The sequence below is a fragment of the Macrobrachium rosenbergii genome, chromosome 48, assembly GCF_040412425.1.
Source record: "Macrobrachium rosenbergii isolate ZJJX-2024 chromosome 48, ASM4041242v1, whole genome shotgun sequence".
Classification (NCBI taxonomy): Eukaryota; Metazoa; Arthropoda; class Malacostraca; order Decapoda; family Palaemonidae; genus Macrobrachium; species Macrobrachium rosenbergii.
The window spans coordinates 72,774,241-72,797,719 of NC_089788.1; the positions used below are offsets into that span (position 1 = coordinate 72,774,241).

Below are 23,479 nucleotides of genomic sequence, written 5' to 3' on the forward strand. Positions count from 1 at the left end.
TGTAGTGGGTATAAATTAATTCTTTATCGATATTTTCGTTCCCGTGTTTACAAAATTTTATTGTCGATCGTTTGAAATTCATTCAATTTCGTTGTTCACTGGCAGAATATTATTCGTTACCCAGAGAGTTTCATTCCTCGAGAAGACATGCTTCTATCGAGATAGAGCTAGTTGTGAACGTGATCGTGTATATACTTAGGTTAAAGTTAAACTCCTGATCGTAATTCTTCTCTTTGATAAAAGTTAAATAAAAAATAAATCATAAGTTCTATTGATATCTTCACCGAGGCTGTATGGTTTAGATAGGGTTTATCGGTAATTAACAATTTACTGGATGGTATTCGCTTTTTCGATTATTTTGTATTAATGCATTGTTCGCTTCGTCAGTTACTCTGTATTCAGGCATTATTTGTAAACATACCAGATTGTGTTGTAATTTTTTGTGTATATACGAAAGAAGTAATTAAAGAAACAATGCCATTAACCTTTAACCTTACGCAATTGACTTGTATTTCAGAACTTCTGGAAAGATGTGGATACGTTCACTTCAATCAACAAAGATTTAAGAGCTTTACGGAAAGTATACGATTCATAAATAGGTAATTTATTTTATTAATTCATGAATTTAAATATAATTATACGTCCATAAACGTCTTACCATTTTTAGTCATTCTTTTATTGAAATTTACTTACAATGACTGTTAAGAAAGTGCATCGAACTTCTCTTTATTTTGACTGCTTACTTAACGAGACCAGCTGAGCCGATAGACCACAGACAAGTATGTCTTTCATATTGTTTGTTAGCATTCCGCTCAAAGGTTAAACACTAATTCATAACTCATTTTGCACTTTCAAGTACTCCGTATATTGAATTGTGTGGTTAATTGTTAAATTAAGATGTTATTTCGATTGTGATAAGCGTACGTAGTACGTACTGAGTCGAAGCCATACCGGTGACGCAATATTTTCTAGACGAAATTCTAAGGTTCATTTGGAGTCTCCATTTAGTTTAGCCGGCGTTAAACTTAAGGAGATTATACTATTTAACACTTAGTGAATGCATGTGCCATAGGCCGCCCCTAATTCTACTGCAAGCTTGCACGTTATAGGACCAGGCAAGGTTTAAGGGTAACCTGGCATCCCCGGAACTGGACCTGTTCTTGTATCGTTTTAATAAAATGCCGATAAGTATGAGATCACTTTCCAGCGCAAGTACTTCATTAACACTGTGATTTTGGTCGCAGAGTAGCCTGGACCCAAGTGGAAAACAGGGATATAGGCCCACAGCAACTCTAACCTTCCTAACCTAACGTAATTTGGTATTATTTTATAAGTTGCCAATACACGCCATGAAATTGTAACCTACATTTTTGAAAAGAGCTCTTCATTCTCGTTATTTTGAACCCCGTAAACACTATGCGCAAATGATAAATAATAAATTATTCAAATTACGACTTATAAGGTAAGAATACCAGAAAACCATTTTGGGTTTTTTCCTTCAAAAAGCTAATACGGCAAAATTGTACCCAGTAAACACCCGTAATTTAAGTTGTATTTTAGTGCACCATCATTTCCTAATCATTTTTGCGTGAAAAACCCCAAATGGTTTTAGTTCCAAAAACGAAACTGCCGTGAGTCTTATTGGCAACTTATAAAATTTTACCACATAATTTAGGATGATGGGTCCTACTGTATAGAAGCACAGTGATGGGTCACGACGTACTTTCAACGGAATCAAAATTGTCTAAGCCATATCATAGGAAAAATCAGTAAAATTTTATAAGTTGCCAATAAGACTCCAGCCAGCCATTTTTGCATGAAAAAACATTTTGGGTTTTTCATGCAAAAATGGCTAGGAAATGACAGGCCACTAATAGAACCTAAAAATACCAACCTAACCTAACCCTGGGGTGGTTACGGTTACACTTTTGCCATGTTAGCTAAGGAGGGGAGAGCTGGTATTGTCTTACCTTCTAAGTCATAATTTGATCAATTTTTTATCTCTCATTTCCACATAGTGTTTATGGGGTTCAAAATAACGAGAATGAAGAGCTAATTTCAAAATTGTAGGTTACAGTTTCTTATCGTGTATTGGCAACTTATAAAATAATACCGAAAAATCACATTCATCAGTTTTAGAATGTAGCCTAGGCTTACTGTTTTGTTGAAAGACATTTAGTAATTTACTTTCAGACTCTGGGTAGGTTAGGCAGTGTTAATTTTTAGCCTCAGGAATGAAGAAATAACCCAGGATCAACTTTGCAGTTCAGTTGGTGTATCAGAACTGTAGTGGATGTGTATTAACACAAACCACAGTTGTACAGCAAATGACAACAATTACTTCAGGCATATGTAGGAATACAAGTCAATTCAGTCTGTTGGAAGTTTGTGGAACTTTTTCATTGTTAATCAGCAAGCCTTGCATTTTGCACCATACAGTAATTCAAAATCATTGTACAGGATTGTACATTACAAATTTACAGTATTACTGTACAGTACTATGTACACTATATTGTATACTAGTAACCCATGTAATGAACTCCTCCTAATGATTATTTCCTTTATGGCCTAGATTATGGTGCTGTACAGTGTCATTCCTTTGGTTTTGGTATGTAGTTCATCTTTTTATATACATGGGGTTAATTTTTATGAGAAGCCATCAGTAGTTAAACATTCATTTTGCATTAGTATCACTTAATCCAAAATGTGCTAGTTATTTCTCTGTTTTTTAATTGTCCATGAATTGTAAAGATTATTGACATTATGTATTTGTTGGTAACTTTGTAAGTTCACTCTGATATTTAAGGTTAGTGTGAGTTATTGTATGCTTTCATAAATTGATATGATTGGAATTACTGTACTGTATATGCCACTTTCATATTGTTTGCTTAATGGTGTGTTATAAATAAACTGTGCTTGGATGATCAATTCAGACCTAATCATGCGTTTTTATTGCTACATTAGCAAGTGAGTAATTTATTTTTTTTAGAAGTCATAAATTACATTTTTTATTTTTTTCAGAATGGCACAAGTGGGAAAACAAATGCCAAAGCTGAATCTTCAGCAGGATGCCCCTAAATTGTCTCAGTCACAGTTGGACTACATGAAACTGATTGAAAGACAGGTTAGTTTGTGTGGTTTTTGGTTGCGTCGTTATATTTATGTAATGCATTATTATTTTTTAAAATACTGGTTAAGACAAGGGATGTATGTTTTTTTTTTATTTTGTTGACACAAAAGTTACTTCTGAATGTAATGCAATTGCTGTTTTATTTGTTGCAAAGTTCTGTCAAGACTTCAAAGTCATCTTTTGGTTTCTTACTCTTATATTGGCCTTCATTTTATACTATAGTAAACAAAAAATTTATGCCGTCTCATGTTATCTTAATCAGGTGCTGTGAGCAGCAACATATATACCATACTTGTAGATTTAGGTTATTTTTTGTTCCTCTCTCTTCCAAGCATTTTGAAAACTTAACACCATCATCATCATCACATTGAAATATTTAATAAGAGAATTTTCTGAAAATTATCTTGACATAGATTGCGGGAGTATAATTTGGGAAAATTGTGGATTCATTTTTTTTTTTTTTTTTGTATTCTCTGTAACTTCTTATAAAAGGTTTATTGTATACACAATGTAATCCAATTTGTATAGAATCCAAAAGTTGTAAGCTACTCTGGGTTAATGGTCAGAAGAAGTCAGTTAGTAGACATAAAGCCACTGTGGGTGGGAGACACACGCTTAATATGAATGTCTGTTAGATTTACGTAAGGTATGCAGAAGGTTAATGTTAGTCTCAGTGTGAGATCTGTTGGTTTGGACATGATTGCTATAATACCTTTAGCCCAAATCAGAATCTATTTATTTCAACTTTAAAACCATATTGCAATTGAGCTCCAGATTCCCCAGTGAAGACTTAACATCCCGATGGTACCAACCTTGTTGGCTTAAGTGTGTTGAGGAATGCGTGTGAAAAGTTCTGAGGTTAAGCCAGATTTGTGTACTGTGAGCAGATACTCTGTCTGGTTTTGTTGTCATGAGAACCACCAGTGCAAAACTTGAGACAGAGGCAGTGTGGTTATGGTACATCCATCCATGTCACCAAATTTAGCACCCCATACGGGGGTTAGTACCATCAGTGCACCTCACACTTTGCAGCATCCCTTCGGCCCCTGGCTGCAATCCCTTTCATTCCTTTTACTAAACAGTAACTCTGGTCACATCCTCTTTCTAATGTCTTACTTTCCACCCTTTCCTAACAAATGTTTCTTAGTGCAACTGCGAGGTTTCCTCCTGTTACCCCTTTAAAAACTCTTTTACTCTCAGTTCTCCTTTCAGCACTGAAAGGAGAAAGTTCTCCTTTCAGCGCTTGACTTTTGACCCAAATCTTACATTCCAGCCAAATTCAGCATGATTAATGTTTCTTTCCCTGCAGCCCTCTAGAGATCATGTCGCCATTCAGCATATGGCATTTATATAAAACTAATTAACTGCTCTGTTAGACTGTTGAACTTCCTTAGCTGAGCAGTGGATATTGATATGTAGTTCGTTCTCACTTCAAAATGTTGTATCAACCACCTGTTGCTCATAAGTGCACCTTGAGAGACTTTGTGCATGCACTTAAGTATATATATATACCTTTTCATAATGAGTAGAAAGTTTTCAAGGATTTGGTGAGGATAAGAAGGCGGTAAGTGAGGGATGACTGTATGCCGTAAAGTATATCGAAATATTTGGATATGTTACTTACTATTATTCTATACCTTGAATAGTGAGTTACTATCTTTCATTTTTTCCTCACATCATAGGTGTGTTGGAAAATCTGATTGTGTACTGTTCTGTGAGCTGTTCTCTGATATTGCTAGCTTCCATGTTTTTTCATAATCTACTAATCATATTTCAGAAAAGAAATTCCATGTGAGGTTGCCTTTTCAATCCCGTGGAAAGGTTTGCACCAACAGAGGCCAATTCAGAACATGAAAATAGCAGACTGTTCACAAAATTTATCGTAAACCTCACTGTAATTTGGAACTGCTAACCATGACAATAGTGATAGAGTGACAAACCCAAATGAATGTACATTCATTGTGAGAGGTGTCACTATATTTTCGTATTAAGCTATGCCTCGGTTAGGTGGGAGATCAGTTCCATCTCCATCTCTGTGAGTGATGCTCGGAACTAGCTAGTACCGTAGTCCTTATTGGAGAAGGTAAACCTCCACCCAATGAAATCACTCAACGTATGATGATTGTTTAGCATTTCTTTGTGAGCTGAATGGGACTGTGCAGGCCAGAGTGGCTCAGATTTTTCATATTTATTACCCTGTCATGGGTTTTACAGGTATTTTCAGAAAGCTGGTGAAGAATCAGTTTTTACTCAAGTATTGTATGTGTATACCTCGTACAAGTATATACCAAAAACAGGCAGTATTTGGGATAGTGGTGTGCAATTTATTCCTTTATTCTCTATTACTCTTTGTCTGAGGTTATGAATAGTTGCTTACAGAGCTTGTTTTCGTTTGTAATTAAAGAACTGAACGGTTGAGGCTGATTTAGTACTTCTTTTGATTTGTATTAACTTGGCACAATATCTGTTAATGAGACTGATTCACAGAAGATTGCTGCATTAAAGTTTGGCAAGGACATTCCCATCAGGTTTACCTTATGCACCTGATATGATGTGATTAAGCTTTAGTTGGACCTGCCTTTCTAGATTTGGCTTATTTCGTCTTGCCAGATACAGTGCTCCGTTCCTAACTCAGAGAAGCAGTCTTTGATTTTAGTCATGGTAAACAGCACTGTCACTTGTCCCAGACTCATGCTGTTGGCACGTGAAACAAGCAAGTTTTAAGCTAAGGTTTTCTCAAAATATAAGCCTCAAAATTAAGCAAGCCATTTGTTTTTACAGAACATGGAACGAGTCCGCAAGCTTGCAAGACTGAGGAGGAACAATATCGGCGTAGGTATTGCTTTAGGCGTCGGTGTCCTTGGAATCTACGGATACTCTATTTTTTCTGTTAAGCAAGAAAAGTTTTTGGATGAATTGGAGTGATATATATATTAGGTTTATTTTATTGGAATATTTCTGTATTGTACATACTAAATGTTAGCTTTAAGGAATTTTTCAAATTAAGGTTCTTTAGGATAGTTTATGTGATGAATATTTGTTAGTGTTTTGAACGGAATACGTAGCAGGAATGAGGTTTTTCTCGCTTTCTATTTTTTGAGTCAGTTTCTGAATCTGGTCATCAAATAGTTTCAGTATTGAAACTGTTTTTCACTTCTGGCATAAATTTTGGCCATAACCTATTGATATGTGATCCTATGGATTTTAAGGTTTGTCCAGGCCACTTGAAATTCAACAGTTGCAGTAAAGTTCCATTGCACATTTTGCTCATTACTCCCAGTATGATTGAAGATGGACTTAATTAGTCTTCTGTGCTAAGGTTACCTGGTTCTTTTGTAAAGTCAGAGGTGAAATTTGGAATCCAAACATTCTACAATTATCGCTTAATAGCCCAGTACAGTAATTTATTAATATATTGTAAATAAAATGTATTGTTTACCTTCGCTGTTTCGATTTCCTTACTTAATTCTAGGCGCAGGTTTTTTGTAAGTGCCAGGTCTCTCTGCTGGCTTTAGGATTAGTATGATCTTGTTACTTTGTGTGTATCTTCTCTACCTTAGCTATTGTAAAATTTCTCTTCTTGCATATTGTGTATTTCAGATGTATTGGGTTATTGGGTCAGCAATGCTTCCCAATGCAAGTACAGTACTCTGTTAAGGGCGGGAGGGGAACTCTACTGTTCATAATTTTCAGTTTGGGGATTAGGCAAATATTTGTTGTCCCAGCTTCCTTTTTATCCTAAGGCTTACAGACAGTCTAGTCATGCATCTTTAAGGTAATTCTCTCTGCAAGCAGACCTCAGATTTGATATTTTTGCTAGTAAGAAGCTTTGTCCTGTCAAAGATATATTTTGAGTAGATTTGGTGAATTGTTCCCTAATGACAAAAGAAGTGGACTGGAGAGTGTCCGTCTGTCTGGCTGTCCATCATTGTGTTGTTAAGGTTGTGAAGTAACTGGAGATCTTGGCGAAAATCCCAGACTGGTTTGTTATAGACAAAACCAGTATCATTTGTTACACAGTAATATTTGTGGACCACATGTTGTAATATTTTATTACATACCGGAACTTTGATACCTCAGATGAGGCACTCATCTGAGCTCTTTATTCCTGGCCTCAAAAAATCAATATATACTTATAACACATGATGACATTTTTTGGGTAATGGAAATGGTATTACTGTATATTTTAGGAAGAAGTACCCAGCTTCTCATAGTGTTGTGCCATGAGATCAGGTTATAATGTTTGTGGCAAGCGTAAGAAACATTACTTTAAGTTCTGTCTTTCACAATCTAAACATGGTTGTTTTTGCATTTGTTGGAGATACAGGGAATGTTACTCCATTATCTAAATTTGGAAGTGGCAGGTCATACCTTGCCAATTACCACCCACCTTTCCATAACCAGTGTTCATTAAAATATTTTAACATCTGTGGCAAAAGATTTGGATGCTTATGCTGAAAATAATCATCTATACCTTAGTCTACAGTTTGTCTTTCACAAAGCCACATGTACTTGTGATGTTTTTCTTTCAATTTCCAGTTTTACATATAAATACCTGTTAAACTGCACTGCAAGCTGTAAGAATATGAAGTAGGTTTGGGGGTATTACTGTCAAATGGTTAGAGAATGGCTGATTATAAGTCAGAACCTGTTCAGTAGCTTTCTTAAACTGGTCATAGAAGATATTTTGTTTCATTCTCTCTTTTCACCCTTTTGATAGTCCTGTTACATAGGCTTCCTCAGAACATAGGTACATAGGGACACCTTGAACACTGCACATTTTCTGAAAATCTGATTTTCACATCTTCAAAATTCTCTTGATTCTTCTTGTCGTCGTGAAACAAGTGCCAGGCCACAATTTCTGCCATGGTCTTTTAAATGTCTCTGTGTGATTTTATGCCAGAGAGTTTTTTTTTATGTTGAATTCTCTACAATCCGGGATGGAAAGAGAGAAATTCGGTTGTATATACTGGCAAGTAAACAGTCAAGTGTATTGCTGAATACTAGTCCGTAGCTAAAGGTGTGTGACAGTTGTCAGACGACTGTTTTTGAGTCTACTTGAAACCCCTCCTCCTATAGATTCTGTAATGCTTCTTTGATATGTATTATTGCCTTTGTTTTTCTAACTTATTCTGCTGTTTATGCATATGTATACTGCTTATATATTAGCAGATCTTAGTTTATTTATGATTTACAGTACAGTGTTTAATGGGAATTACCCTGTTTATTTTCTTATTTTACTCATTGCAAGTTAATGGTTTCAACATTTTTCTCTGTCATTATGCATATCTTTAATGATAATGATGATTATAACAATGGAATACTCGTATCTTTGCAGGAATTTAGACTATGAAGAATAGAAACTTAAAGATAGGGTTGAGAAACTACCTCATAATTCGGTTTTGCCAGGGTGGTAGAGACTGAAGGAGCAAAGACCCTCTATGAATCTGTTTTTCCAATTTAGTTGTAGGTGTGATTCGCAACAGATATCTATCAAGATGCCAGTTCACTTTCAATCCTGTAATGTACAGAGACACTTAGTGCCCCTCAGATATTGAGGTTATTGGCAGGTCATCTCAACACATACTTTTAACAGATGTAGTAGAATTGCTGCGAGAGGCAGTCTAATGTATCTGTTTGCAACTTTGGGCTTGTAACTCAGTGATTTGGCTTAATTCTTATATTCAGTGAATCAGACCTCCAGCCTTTTCAATGCTCTGATGAACAAGATCATTGAATCATGAAGTACATCATTATTTTGTTCACATGTAACTACAACAGAAGTGATTTCTAAGCCTTAAAACTGGTTCTTAATCTTCTGCAACTGATGGTTGAGTGGCTAAAACATTTTATCACCACCACTGTCACTGAAATTTTGGCATATGAAGGCTATTTAGTCTTATTTCCACCCTTAGGAATTTTCAGGACTGGCTGTTAGGAGGACTGACACACCTGGAAAAAATTCAAGTGGTCTCAGGTGAATATTGTGCCACAGAAGCGATTCCTCTCCCTTGCAACCTTCTATCTCCGCATAGCTGAGTTCTTCACGTGCAAGAGGGAATTCAAACACTCATTGGTCTGAGGCTTAAGAGAGTTCAAATGAACTTTTATATCAAATCCTGCTTCACCAAGGAATGGAACTTACATATTCTCCTTAGGTCACTTCCCTATTTTTCAACTTAAAGAGAAAGATACCTTTGAACCACAGCATTTGTTATCTTTTAACACATTTTTCAGGTGGTGCCTTTCCTCCAACTGAATTTTAACTATAGACTTTAGCTGTTGGATACCCATATTCTAGTTGCACAGTTATCCATGGCAGTTTTTGTGTTTTTAGCCATGTCTTACCATAGTCTGAGGTCAAAGCTGGACTTGTTTGAAGCTGTCCACTATCTGCACTCCCGTACATGACAAATCCAGTGATGATCATTTGTCATGGCGTTTTATAGAACTCTCCACTCTGCTCTTTCATCGTTTAATGGATTTTGAAATCTGTAGAACTCCCAAAGTTGGTTTGTCTGGGAACTGAGGAACTGCTGATATTAGTTTCAGTGTTTCCTCACTTGCAAACCTTGTTAATAAAGAATTCCTTGTATATCAGACAGTTTTTGTTATGAAATGATTGTTATGACATCATTCCACTTGGTAACATCATAGTTTATACCTTTTAGCCTTTGGGTTTTTCAGTTCGAATGTTTGACAACCTCAAAAGCCAGGGAACTTTCAGGGAAGATACTGTACATGTATTGAAAAGTTCTCTGAGGTTGGGGGGTCTATAAGCCACAGATTCTTGTAGCCTTGGAATTGCACAAGTATTTAGTGATTTGATATGTCTGGCTGGTTTGTAGATTATTTTTATTCAGTTTATGATTAGCTGTATTGACAATGGGCATCAAGGTTAGGAAAGTATGGATTAATGAGAAACAGCTTACAATTATTGTTTAATATAAGAATATCACACTCAGTAACACAGACATTTGCCCATCAATAAACAGATGGCCATAATCATTTAGACAACAACATTCATAATGATATAAAAATGACATACACAACAAAATTTGAATAATTAATATCACAAGTCAATAACGTTTTCTTGTAACTAAGAACATTTTCTGAGGCTCGTGGTAATCAACAGCGCTTGGCACTACTTGGGTTCGGTTGATATGAGGACTAGATCTCCATAAGTTCTTATACTTTGTAAAAGGGGTAAAGGTTTGTTTCTCATGGAAGGAGAGGGAGTGAGAGTCATTAGATTGATTTCTCGGATTGAGATCTCTCATTTTCTTATACGGGACTTGAAGAGTATGTAGCACAGATGTATTTCCATACGGAAGTCAGTCAGTAGCATTAGTTCTTTGTTATCATATATTTGGTGGTGTGCGCAAACGCTCAGTATGAAAGAGTCCCCGTGTTTTGAAATGAGAGGTTTCTTTACATAAGTACTAATAGCGCAAATGAAGACCTACTTGCATTATGTAAGACTAATGAGATTTAGGGAGTGGTAGTTGTAGCCTATTATAGGAACATGTTGCAGGGGAATTCTTTTGGTATTATGAACTTGATTTTAGTTTCTTAGACTGGAGTTTATGTATATCTGAACCATAAAGGAGTATGCCTGTTAGATAAGGCTACGTGGTTGTGTTTTTTTGCCCAAAAAAACTTTAAAACATGGTCCAGTCACAGTCAAGATATGGAAGAGGAAATGAGAACTTCAAAACAGAAGACCAGTGATTTGCACATAATCTGACCTTGTCATACTCAAGGGCTGTTGAAGAATTGAAACCTAAGTAATGTACTTATAATCAGGCTCAGGTACTTGGGAGACTTTCCTGCCCAAGAACAAGTGATCGATTCATACAGAATAGATATAGATATATATAATATATATAAGAGAAATATACACACAATCCAAAATACCTTTGGTCAATCTTACCCCAACTTCCAGGAATTTGACATTTCGAAACTTTTTGATGTTTACCGATGGCAGTCTCAGGACTTATTGCACCAGTCTGAAGAGTTAAGAATTTTCTGATTTGCCGTAAGCTGCAAGTGCGGTGTATTTACCATAGTCATGAGGATTGTCAATGTAGAGGGAGGCAGCGTGCGTAAGTAGCTACGCTGCCTGTGTTTATATCTGAATTTGATTCATATAGTAAAACATGGGTTTCCTTAATAGTACACAAAACGTTACTGCTCCTTTCTTGTGGTCAAATAGGTTATACATATATGTACCTGAAAGACGGCTAATTGCAGCGTGTTTTTATACAGTATGAAGGTATTTACACTATTGCTTCAGATGAGCAAGAATACTGGAGTGCTTCCCCTTTGAATGTTTGTCATTAGCCAAAATAAGGTTGTACTCTTGTACGCCTAGATTTATGCATTGGGATTATTTTGCTGCTCCATTTTGAAGTTCGTGTTTTCAGTGTTCCACTAAGAGAGTGGCCAACAAAATAATGGGTACCTGATTTCGTTAACTGTAGGTTTGTCTTTAAAAAATTTTCACTTGATTGTCCTGAATATGGGTTGCAACACTGCAAGTTTTGCATTTCAAAACTTTAATTTTATGTGAGACTAATCCCATCAACTCGTGGCATTTGTTGAGAGTGGCTCGAGCTCCCCGTCGTTGACTCTCCTCGATATGCTTATTTCCGTCCTGGTTTCGTATCGGATCTCGGGGGTTGTGGCGGAAGGGGATGGCGTTGTTGTTGTTGTGGTTGTGGTGGTGGTGGTAGTCCTGGGGTTGCTCGATCTGGTGAAAGGGAATGGCCTGACGGAGGGAGGCGAGCGTCTGAAGAAGGGCTGGGGAGTCGTTCTTGCCGGGGCGGTGGTGGGAGTGGGGGTAGTGGCAGTCGTCGTTGTTGATTTTGTTGTGGAGAGCGGGGCGAGTGTCGTTGAGGCCTCTGAAGTTGTTGCAGGATCGTTGTCTGGCACAAGGGATGGAAGAGGCAGTATTTCCTGCAAATAAAATTTAAGAATTATTGTACAATGTTTATCAGGAAACTTTTTACTTTGATATAAAATTTAGAACAGTTAAGTTACTACAAGACAATATATATATATATATATATATATATATATATATGGATATATATACAGTGGATTCGGGGTTGCGTCACACACACACCCCTGCAAATAGCTAAAATCATGAATACTTAAAACCCCTCTAAAAACTCTTAGAACTGCCCATTTTGATAGTTTTAACAAGAAAAACCCTGTAAAAATGCTTATACCTGAGTATTTTAATAGTTTTATCACAAAAAGTGCATTTATTCATGAAAATTATATGAAAATACAGTAATTAGTGCATATTTCTCAGTGAAAAATACCGCGAATGGGCGAATTTTCCGCGAACAATGGGTAGATATGTTACACAGAGAAACCCACAAATGCGTGAGTCCGCAAATCGTGAGAACGCTTGAATCTGAGGGGGTTTACTATATATATATATATATATATATATATATAATACTCATAGTGAAGTACAGTAAATTTAAGAGGGGAGAAATGAAAGGAATAGTGATCTCAAGAAATCCTGGTTAGAATACTGTGACTGATTGACAGAGGTTAAGTTTTAACCCTAACATAAATATACAGTAATACGCATCATTTCATACTAAATTTATTTTTTTAGTTGTATGCTCTACATGCTGTATACTGCAATGGTAGTTTAAAATGATGTAAAATATATGAAGTGTTTATCATCTCAGTATAGAAATTATTACTAGTATATTTTTGTTGCCTGGCTATTTAACATTGGTTAGGACAGGCCTTCGTTCTTGAATAAGATAAGGCTGGGATTTTATGTAGATTTATTCAGACCAACGAAAATCAAGAGTAGTGTTCGAAGGGAGAAGCCACTTGAAAGAAGGTCATATAATAAAAGTTTACATAGCATACTTTCAACCCCTTTCATTCCTTTTACTTCACCTCCATTCATATCATCTATCTTCATCTTGCTATCCACCCTCTCCTAACAATTGCTTCATTGTGCATCTGCGAGGTTTTCCTCCTGTTACACCTGTCAAACTTTTTTTTACTCTCAATTTTCCTTTCAGAGCTGAATGACATCATAGGTCCCAGCTCTTCGCCTAAACTCTATACAGTATTCCATTCCATTACATACCTTAGTAGGCTCAGCGTTTAAAGCAGGATACTTGTTTACTGCCAGGATGATATCTTGGTCTGTCACTCCCACAACGCCGTGTATCAGATACATGACTCCCAAGTTGTAGATGTACATCTGGGACTCAATGACCTCGATGTTATTGACTTTCAATACTCCATCTGTTTTGGAAGGAAAAAAAAATGTTAATGGACGGTTGTAAAGATGTCCTTGTGACAATTATCATCTGGAACAGGTAACTTTAGTCATGTTATGTTCTTGCAGCGTGCTAGCTAGCTAAAGGTTAATCATTTTAATTCTAAAGTTTTTTCAGTACTTGAAAGTCTAGTTTTCTTTATTATAAATGTTACTTACTTTCCATCTGAGTTTGTACCCCACTTTAATGCTTTGCTAACCTTTTGAAGGAGTGTGTAAATCACTTTAGTTGTCAAGTATTTTAAGTACTTTATGAAAATCTAGTTGTCTTTATTGTAAATGTTACTTACTTTCCATCTAAGTTAGCATAGGAAAAGCTACTTTTCCATCTAAGTACCCAATTTAATGCTTTGCTAACTTTTCAGTGTACAAATCACTTTAGTTGTCAAGTCTTTTCAGCACTTCATGAAACTCTAGGTTTCATTATTGTAAACGTTACTAGCTGTCCGTCCAAGTTTGTACCCACTAGAATACTTAGCCAACCATCCAAAGGAATGTGTATTTTACCTCCCCGTTAATGGCACTGGTAAAAAAGGTTTCGAAAGAAGAGTCACCATCATACCTGCTCCCTTGGTGATGGTCATGGTGGCGTTGGCTAGATTCGTGAAGGTTGTTCCGTCCTTGAGATCTGTTTCATACATTCGTCCCTTCACGAGGTGATTAAGGATGAATTTTTCTCGCAGAGTCTCATCCAGTATGAAGGGGTCAGGGGCGTCCGCATACAGGATATTGGCAATTGCGTCATCCAGGGGAATGAAGGCGGTGTATTTGAGGGGATCAAGATTTTCTGGGAAGAGAAAGCCACATGATGTGCTGTCAGATGCCTGGTTCAATCTTTTTTTTTTTTTTTCATATAAAGTAATGGCAGCAATGAAGAACAGGTGTCTATAGGTGGTACCCTTCGCTTGTGATGGCATGAATGATTAGTTCACTTGATATGGTATGTTGTCAGATTCCTGGTTTAATCTAGTGTATATGAATTTATAATGGCAATGAAGAACAGGTGTCTATAGGTACCCTTGCTTGTGATTACGTGAATGATCATTGGTTAGGTCACTCGATATGGTGTGTTATGAGATTCCTGGTTTAATCTAGTGTGTATGAATAAGAGCAATGAAGAACAGGTGTCTATAGGTATCCTTGCTTTTGATAATGGTGAATGGTTAGGCCATATATATGTTAACAGATGTTTGGTGTCTATAGGTACCACTGCTTGTCATAATAAATGAATGGCTAGGCTACAGGATATGATATCAGCTGCCAGGTTTTATCTAGTTTATATAAACTAATAATAGCAAAGAAGTGGTGTCCACAGGTACCCTTGGTTGGATGCTTGATATGTTATCAGATTCCTAGTTGAATCTGTTTTATTGACACTAATAATAGCAAAAGAACTACAGGTACCCTTGCATGAGATAACAATGAACGGTTAATCGTTGTTTACAGCTACGCCACTCAAACGGCAACCAGACTCGAAGGTGCTAAACTTATTGTAAATCCTTGCCTGATGGGCCGTAACAATGAATCACCCAGCAGTGCATCTTATCAGTGCCTGCACATAAAACTAGCCGTGGTGGCGCAGCCTAGAAAAAAAGGAAAGAAAACGGGAACCAGTCTTTAAAGAAAACGGAAACCAGCTTTTATATCAGCTTACCATCGTGCCCAGGGAGTAGGTAGGCCAAGTTGGTGAGGTTGAGGTATTCAGCGAAGAAGCTCGTGCGTTCGTTTTGCTGCACGCGGTCGAAGAGGTGGGAGAGGAATTGGGAGGTTGGCCAGGGGTCCCCGAGGAGGGGCGCTGTCTCTAAATCACCGTGTTCAGCCTGTAGTTCCATGATCTGCAAAGGAAATTCGTCGTTAGGCGTTTTTTGCTGTTGCTGGGTGTTTGTTTTGCGGGGTCTTTTTGTGAATCATTTTAAGGCGAAAATTGTTTCAGTATTCTTTCATTTGTTTCTCTACTGGACGTTCGACTTTTTAGTGTAGTTTCGTTTACGATATTGAAGTGGCAAGCTATAGTGCAATGTAAAGTACCCCGTTGATGTACTTAAGCTAAAGTTTCTAAGATGTTCTATATAATATTAGGTTTTATATTTACCCCGTTGATGTACTTAAGCTAAAGTTTCTAAGATGTTCTATATAATATTAGGTTTTATATTTAGTTTCAAGACGGAAAACTAATAACATTGCAGATGCAGATCGAGTTGAGTAAGCATCATCCGAATTAGGAAGTGGAATATTTTATTGGCATCGTGGATCGATTTTAAAGATGTTGCCTTAATTGGATGCGTTTATTGCAGAATTTAGTCATTTACGGCGGCGTGGGGCGGTTGGCAGCTGGAGAATTGTGGCCTAGCTGGTGTGATGAAATATCTCGGTTCAAACGTGTTTGTGGGTTATACAGAAGCTTTGCTTTGACGAACGTTGTAGAGAAAAGTTAACACGAATTCAGTTCAGGTGTTCTTTATTATCAGTATAATACAACATGCTAAAAAGCACTTTTCATTACTAAATTTTACTTTTTTAATTTTTTTATTTACAGTATTTCACGAGTAGGAAGATATAAACTTTATTGGGGTTAGATCTAGATTTAATTTTGTTGTCCAGTTTAGTCTGCCTGTATTATACTAAAATGATGGGTTCATTCACTAAGTGAAGGTGTTTCTTTCTTTCAGTTACTTGATCATAGCATTTTTCCTCTTGAAATGTTTTGGGGCGTTCCGTATATGCGTATCCCTTACTATACGAAGTAGCCAACCCATTATCAACCAAGGTCAGTACATCATAAGAGAACATGCCTTTTTGGTCACAAGTTCTTGTTATAACCAGGAGCTTTTCTTATTGCTATGATACACCTTTAGGTGGTTAGGTAGTTTACGCATTTTATCATTCTCTGTATCTTAGTTAAATTTGATTCCTAGATTCTCACAGGCGCAGGTCGCTTTATGCAGCAGTTACCAGAGTGAGGTGAAGTTCTTCCCAAGGGTGTTGTGTTGTATCTCAAAGATTCCGGGGCTTTTAAACAAGAACTCGTTATCCTTGCATAGAGCAGACTTAGTTAAGGCAGTGACGTGTTAGAAGGGAAAAAAATCTGTTAGGACGAGGCAAAAATATTAATGTGCTTCTCCTGATGAAATTTTGAGTCATGAACGAGTGGTGGAATTGGGGTATAATTTCACATAACCGCCCTGCAGTTCGTCTTTGAAAATTGTAACTGATTCGTCATTGAAGACTTACCTACTTTTTTCTACTGGAGATGCCTTAGACAAAAAAGTTAATTTTAGATATCAGTTCAATTTATTGCTTTTTGGCGTCTCTTCGTTGAAGATAAGAGGAAGTGAGTGAGGAAATTATAAAAATTTTTTTAAACTAGTGCAAAAAGTGTCTATGCAGTATTTTTTCAAGGAGAAAGCATTCCAAAAGTATTGCTAACCTCTAATGCAACACGGAATTAGGAAACCAGTGCATAAAATTTCAGTGCAGTCTGCTTTAAAGAAGAAAGCATCCCAGCCATTGATGAGGCCTAATTCAAACTGGAATTAAGAACGCAGGACATCTGTTCTTAAAAGGACTCAGTTTTCAGAGAAAAAAAACCAGTTCACAGGAAAAACCCCTTGTCTAGAGAAGGCGTGGCAACGCTTTGACCCAGAGAATCAATTCAAACGAGAGCTCCCTGTATTGACTTTTTCTGGGGAAGATGACATTTGCTTTTGTGCTATCAGCTAGTTGCCAATCTGTGGAGTCCACGAACGAAAATATACTTACTCTCTCATGGTCGACGAAGAACAGATCTTGAACTACGTAGGAGCGACCGCGCGACAGAACAGTTTCACTTTCGAACACAACTTCCACTCCGTTGCCCAGAAGTTTGTCTGCAATGGAGGAGAAGTTTGGTTAGTTAAATTAGAAGTTTTACAGTTTCACAGACAATAGACGAAAATATAAGGTGTGATTAAAGGGGGAAAGTCGTTCACCTGGTAAGCGATCAGGTGTTTATTGTAATTAAAACTAGTTTTCATTCACGATTTCCAGATTCACATTTGTCAGCTTATTAGCACCATTGAAGTTTATAGATTTTATTTTTTTTTTTTTTTTACAGAACAGAGCTTTATCATTCATCATTTACTAAAGATGTTTATTCTTATATGCTTATTTACTTTATATATATATTATATATATAATATATAGTATATAATATATATAAATATATATACATACATACATATATATATATATATATATATATATATATATATATATATATATATATATATATATATATATACATGTATATGCATGTGCGTGCGTACTGGCCTATCTGTGAATTATCTGAAGTTAATGCAAATTAAAGTGATGTATTTGGTTTTGTATATCAGTAATTCTAACATAAATACTGGCTAAATTCTGTGATAGGTGAATTTTAATTGACAGTAAGGAAAGTGGCGGAGGAGTAATTTGCTATATAAGTGAAACTCATAATAATAATAATAATAATAATAATAATAATAATAATAATAATAATAAACGTGATGGTTTAAACTTTCCTGATCCTCTCCCGCAACTATTGGTAAGACAGAAGGAATAGTACCTCTGTAAATTATAGGTTACTGATCCAGTTCCAAACGTTTTTAAATAACAGGCAATTGTATTTTATGCTGATGCATCTCACTGCAGTCACTGATTGGAGATTGCTTTAAGTCTCTGCCACAACTGACTGAACGGGTTTCAAATTGCTTAAACCACGTTCTGACGATAATGTATATGTTCAGGGTCTTGAACTAATAAGGTTTTTGTACGTATGCTTCTGTCATCCCCCGAGCTTAAGTAATCGAGTTCATTCATTTTAACAAATAGTCAGGCCCAGAATGACAGTTCTTTGGCAATTAAGTTTTTCTCGGTGGCTTGTCTCATTACCATTTAGAAAGCCCGTTTGGAACTTGAATCTATATAATAGATTTCAGCGTTTGACCTCATTGGGTTGTGTGCAGTAGACGTCGGTCCGGTTGTTTTGTGTTATACGTCTGGCGAGAGATTGGTCAAATGAAATGTGAAGCGGGTTTGGTCAGACAGTCAGCTGTCTGGGAAAGAAATAGGGTAGCCTTGGAAAGTCGAATTTGATGTGACATTTCTGTATTGATATATTATGACATAGCCGTTTTTAACATGAGCTATAATAGCATAGCCGTAGCATAGGCCTGGTATCTGTGTTCGTGAGATTTTCTGGTATTGCATTTTGCAAGTCAAAATATTTCTTTTATATATATATATATATATATATATATATATATATATATATATATATATATATATATATATATGTGTGTGTGTGTGTGTGTGTATATATATATATATATATATATATAATCAACACACAATCACGTGTGGAACAGAAATAAATTTCTGACTCACATCAGGATCGAACCTAGGTCTTTCAATTGAAAGGCAAGGGCGCTGCTCACTAGGCCACACAAGTCAAAAGAAGTTGGAACCTGAGGGCAACTGCATGTATATATATATATTGGCTGTGTATTCACAAAAGCAGATAATGATCTATATATGTTATATTAAGAATATGTACGAGTTGTTTAGGCGGTTGTAAATTTTTTAGCAAATGCAAAGTGATGAAAATGCGTCCATGAAAACGAGTTATTTCTAGTTGCCTTCTCTTGGCTGTTGTTGGCTAATGCCTATTCCATATTAACTCTGACATTGGACCGACGAAAAAACTGTGTCCTTGTCAGTGAACTCATAATAGTCCATAGCACCACCTTGCCAGATCATATCTCGTTTTACGCTCCGGTCTCATGCATAAAATTTGTATTTGCATCGTTGCTTGCTAAAACAAATCTGACATCCCTTTTATAGCAGCCGATGCCGACGACGAAGTTCTTCAAGCAAACTGGATTCAGTCTTCGTTATCCTTATTGTGTTCTTTTATGCTTGCGTAAAGGACACATAGTTATTTGGAAGATTGTGCCCCGGAGCGAAGGAACTGATTCCTTTGGCGCGCTTGAAGGAAAAACTCACTCGCCCTGACATTCAAGGAGTTGAGTAGTTTGTGAGGGTAGGTTTTTCTCGAGCGTAGTATGGTGATAGGTTTTGATCTATATCGCGTTGCGTGACTCCTCGGATATTGGAGGAAGTGTCGGTTGTATTCTCCTGAGCTACGCGATCTTGTGAGCTGGTGCTGTGTATCTGCATAGCATAGTTTTTATATTTACTCAGTGTCGTGAAGGTTTTAATTAACTGGCAGAAACCATTGCTTCTCACGGTTTTTGTTTTCACACAGTATCATAAAAGTTTTCATTAATTGGCAGAAACCATTGCTTCTCAAAGTTTTTCTATTCAACCAGTATCATAAAGGTTTTCATTAATTGGCAGAAACCATTGCTTCTCAAAGTTTTTCTATTCAACCAGTATCGTAAAGGTTTTAATTAATTGGCAGAAACCATTGCTTCTCAAAGTTTTTCTATTCAACCAGTATCATAAAGGTTTTAATTAATTGGCAGAAACCATTGCTTCTAATTGGCAGAAATCATTGCTTCTCATAGTTTTGATATTCAACCAGTATCATAAAAGTTTTAATTAATTGGCAGAAACCATTGCTTCTCAGTTTTTATATTCGCCCAGTATCATAAAGGTTTTGATTAATTGGCAGAAACCATTTCTTCTCATAGTTTTTGTATTCACTCAGTATCACAAAGGTTTTAATTAACTGGCAGAAACCATTGCTTCTCACAGTTTGTATATTCACCCAGTATCATAAAGGCTTTGATTAATTGGGAGAAACCATTTCTTCTCATAGTTTTCATATTCACTCAGTATCACAAAGGTTTTAATTAATTGGCAGAAACCATTGCTTCTCAAAGTGTTTATATTCACTCAGTATCATAAAGGTTTTGATTAATTGGCAGAAACCATTGCTTCTCATAGTCTTCATATTCAACCAGTATCAGAATGCTGTAATTACTTGCCAAAGACCATAGATGCTTTACAGACGATCCTTCTTGTGAGTGTTGGTTTTCAAACCTTAGAAATAGTAGCTAGTTTAAAGTGTGTCTTAATTCTAATGTCTCATGCCTCATTAGTGACATCACTTGGGCAGGCGTTAATGACTCATCTGGAAGTGACCAAGCCTAATTAATGTCTGGGGATTAGTGAATATATTCGTCTTCTTCTTGCTACCAAGGAACAAGACCCATCTCGGACTGTAAACCTAACAAAACTTCACAATAAATTTGTTTTACCTGGCTGATTCTAGCAGCTGTCGTATCTGCCCATTTTGTTGCTAAAGTTGGAGTTTTTCTCCGTTCAAGAAACAAGTTCATCTGAGGCTGTAAACTTAACAAAAACTTCGCAATGAATTTGTGTTGCCTGGCTGATTCTAACAGCTGTCGTATCTGCCCATTTTTGTTGTTAAAATTGGAGTTTTTTTCCGTTCAAGAAACAAGTTCATCTCAAACTGTAAACTTAATAAAAACTTCACAATAAATTTCTCTAGCCTGGCTGATTCTAACAGCAGTCGTATCCGCCCATTTTATTGTTAAAGTTGGACCTTTTTTCGATTTTGTGGGTTTTTATACAAACGACTGAGAATATGCTGAAAAATTAGTAGTTCTTTAGTACGCTTCACTCTTCTGCCTAAGACGTGTCTGATAGATTTACTGTCGAGAATCAATGCCAGCGAGCAAAGCCAGGTGCTCTAATTGCAGGTTTATCATTTATTACATCTCGTGTGTGAAAATAGAGCAGGTGCTGTCCTTGAGAAAGGAAAAATGTAAGGCCGCAAGAGCCTGACTAACAGGTTCTTTTAAGTTAGGAGTTCAAAGACTTTATGGCATTCAGAGGCGCTCTCTCTCTCTCTCTCTCTCTCTCTCTCTCTCTCTCTCTCTCTCTCTCTCTCTCTCTCTCTCTCTCTCTCTCTCTGTTATGGCAGCAAGTGTTGCTGACAAGTGCCTTTTCAAAAATCTTAGTTCGGTAACATACACTGTCATAACTTGTCATATGTGGATGTGTATGTACCATATCATTACAGTCGGAATATCCTTGAATTATTTTATGAATTTTTAAGTACATGTAAGGATAAGCGGAATGAAATAAATAAGAAATAATTAAGTAAGAAGAAAAAGGAAAAATACAGACAACGAATCAAAATAAAATTGAAAAATGACTGGAAAATATGTAAAATCACAAGTTAGGGAAAGAAAATGCAAACAGGTAAGGTAAAAAAAAAAATAGATCAAAAGCAAAAAAAAAAAAAATCCAAAAATACTTGCTGATGGACAAATCCGGTGTTGCTGGTTGGGTAAGGTATATTTAAAAAAAAAAATTAGGCTTACTCCTCCAGCAGCTTATTATTCAGTTTAACCAAAGTAGGAAAAGGTTAAGAGGGACAAATTTATGAACGGTTGATTATTTGATTTTTACTTTCGTTTCACCCTCTTGTTTACGTAAATTATGTGAACACAGAGATAGAGAGAGAGAGAGATAGAGAGAGAAAACGAATAGTATTTTTTAGAACATTAAGATTAGGACTATGTATTTTGACTGAGAGAAAATAAACAGGATTTTTGGCAGATAATAAAGACTATCAAGAAAACCGCTTGAATTTCAATGTAGGGCTTAGAGTAGAACTGGAAACTTTTACACTTGGTTTTGTTGAAAAACTCCTTGCCCACACACACACACACACACACACACACACATACATTCACCACTAATGGCTGATAAACAGGTGATTTACATTCGAGTTTTAAACATCCTCCAGGCACTGGTGATTTTCACAGGAGAATCAATTAAAAGTTGTAGATGAATTGACACTGAAAGCAGCTGAGCTTAATTTGACTGCACACGAATCCAGTTTTCAGGTTTTCAAAGTCTCGATAAAAAGATTTTGTCGTCTTTTTAGGTATTTTAACTGTATTTGAAAGTGAGAGCCTGTTTAGTGCAAGCATTGCAAAAGAAGAGACCAGGATTGAGAGTCAGTCTGTTCAAGAAAGTGTTCAAGAACCAGAAACCCCTGCTAGGGCTGAGTGATAATTACAGGGATGCATCCTAACCGTAACTAAAGTATTTGTTGGGGATGTAGGCCCAGACCGTTTTTGATAACCTGCTCGGTTCTGGCCTGTAATTGTTGTCTCTTCTTGAGAGAGAGAGAGAGAGAGATATTCTCCCCAAAGCTACAATTAGATTGTCGCCAATCACAAGGTCCACCTTTTGGTAGAATTTTCCTAAATTCCACCGAGAAGTGTTTGCATAATCTTGAGAAATTCGACTGAAACATAACCAAGACATAATAGGAGTAAAGGTAATTACGATCAGTATAAATATTAACCACTGAATAACTGTTGTAAAAATAAATGAATCCTGAAAGTACAAAACGAAAAGAGATTAAAACCCCACGCAAGTAAGGGAACTCGACACACGAGGGCCGAGCGGGGTTCAGGGACTGTCACAATTATAGGTTAATGGTTCATATGGTCACCACCCGGCGTTAGGCAACCAATCGTGGCATCTGGGATGATCCAGCTGCCTTTATGTAGCCTGACAGATACTTGAGTGGCCAATGATAAGGAGAATGGATGAGGCGTGACCATAGAAAGTCAAGTTTCATGGGCGCAGTTCGGTGGGTGGAGGTTGCTGAAAGATGTGGTGTCCAGCGGCTGGAAAATAGACTTGAGAGCTCAAAGACTGAAATGGTTTGGACCTGTGGTGAGAAGGGGTGAGGAACAAGTAGTCAAGTCTTAGATATGAAGTAAGCAGGACGATTACTCCCGTAGGGGGATAGTGCCGTCAGTGCACCTCACGCAGTGCACTGTAGGCATTACTTAAGGTTCTTTGTAGTGTCCCTTCGGCCCTAGCTGCAACCCCTTTTATTCCTTTTACTGTACCTCCGTTTATATTCTCTTCCATCTTACTTTCCACCTTCTCCAGACAGTTGTTTCATAGTGCAACTGCGATGTTATCCTCCTGTTGCACCTTTCAAACCATTTTACTCTCAATTTCCCCTCGAGCGTTAATTGACCTCACAGGTC

The 23,479-nt window shown here is 36.7% G+C and overlaps 2 protein-coding genes across 2 annotated transcripts in view; one reads left to right on the plus strand and one right to left on the minus strand.

Annotated features, from left to right (window-relative positions):
• Nucleotides 1-725: 725 nt before the first annotated feature.
• On the plus strand, nucleotides 726-6,569 carry Ccdc56 (Coiled-coil domain containing 56). The gene is made up of 3 exons (XM_067092097.1): nucleotides 726-779; nucleotides 3,022-3,124; nucleotides 5,912-6,569. The coding sequence occupies exons 2-3, from the start codon at nucleotides 3,023-3,025 to the stop codon at nucleotides 6,053-6,055; spliced, it is 246 nt and encodes an 81-aa protein (XP_066948198.1). The 5' UTR covers nucleotides 726-779; nucleotide 3,022; the 3' UTR covers nucleotides 6,056-6,569.
• Nucleotides 6,570-10,058: 3,489 nt separating this feature from the next.
• Nucleotides 10,059-23,479, minus strand: part of LOC136831528 (uncharacterized) — a 178,165-nt gene continuing 164,744 nt past the window's right edge. The window contains exons 5-9 of the mRNA XM_067092098.1: nucleotides 17,211-17,317; nucleotides 15,106-15,286; nucleotides 14,014-14,238; nucleotides 13,257-13,417; nucleotides 10,059-12,088 (exon numbers count right to left, since the gene is read on the minus strand). Of these exons, the coding sequence (XP_066948199.1) occupies nucleotides 11,714-12,088; nucleotides 13,257-13,417; nucleotides 14,014-14,238; nucleotides 15,106-15,286; nucleotides 17,211-17,317 (1,049 nt within the window). The 3' untranslated portion in view covers nucleotides 10,059-11,713. The remainder of the gene's footprint in view (nucleotides 12,089-13,256; nucleotides 13,418-14,013; nucleotides 14,239-15,105; nucleotides 15,287-17,210; nucleotides 17,318-23,479) is intronic.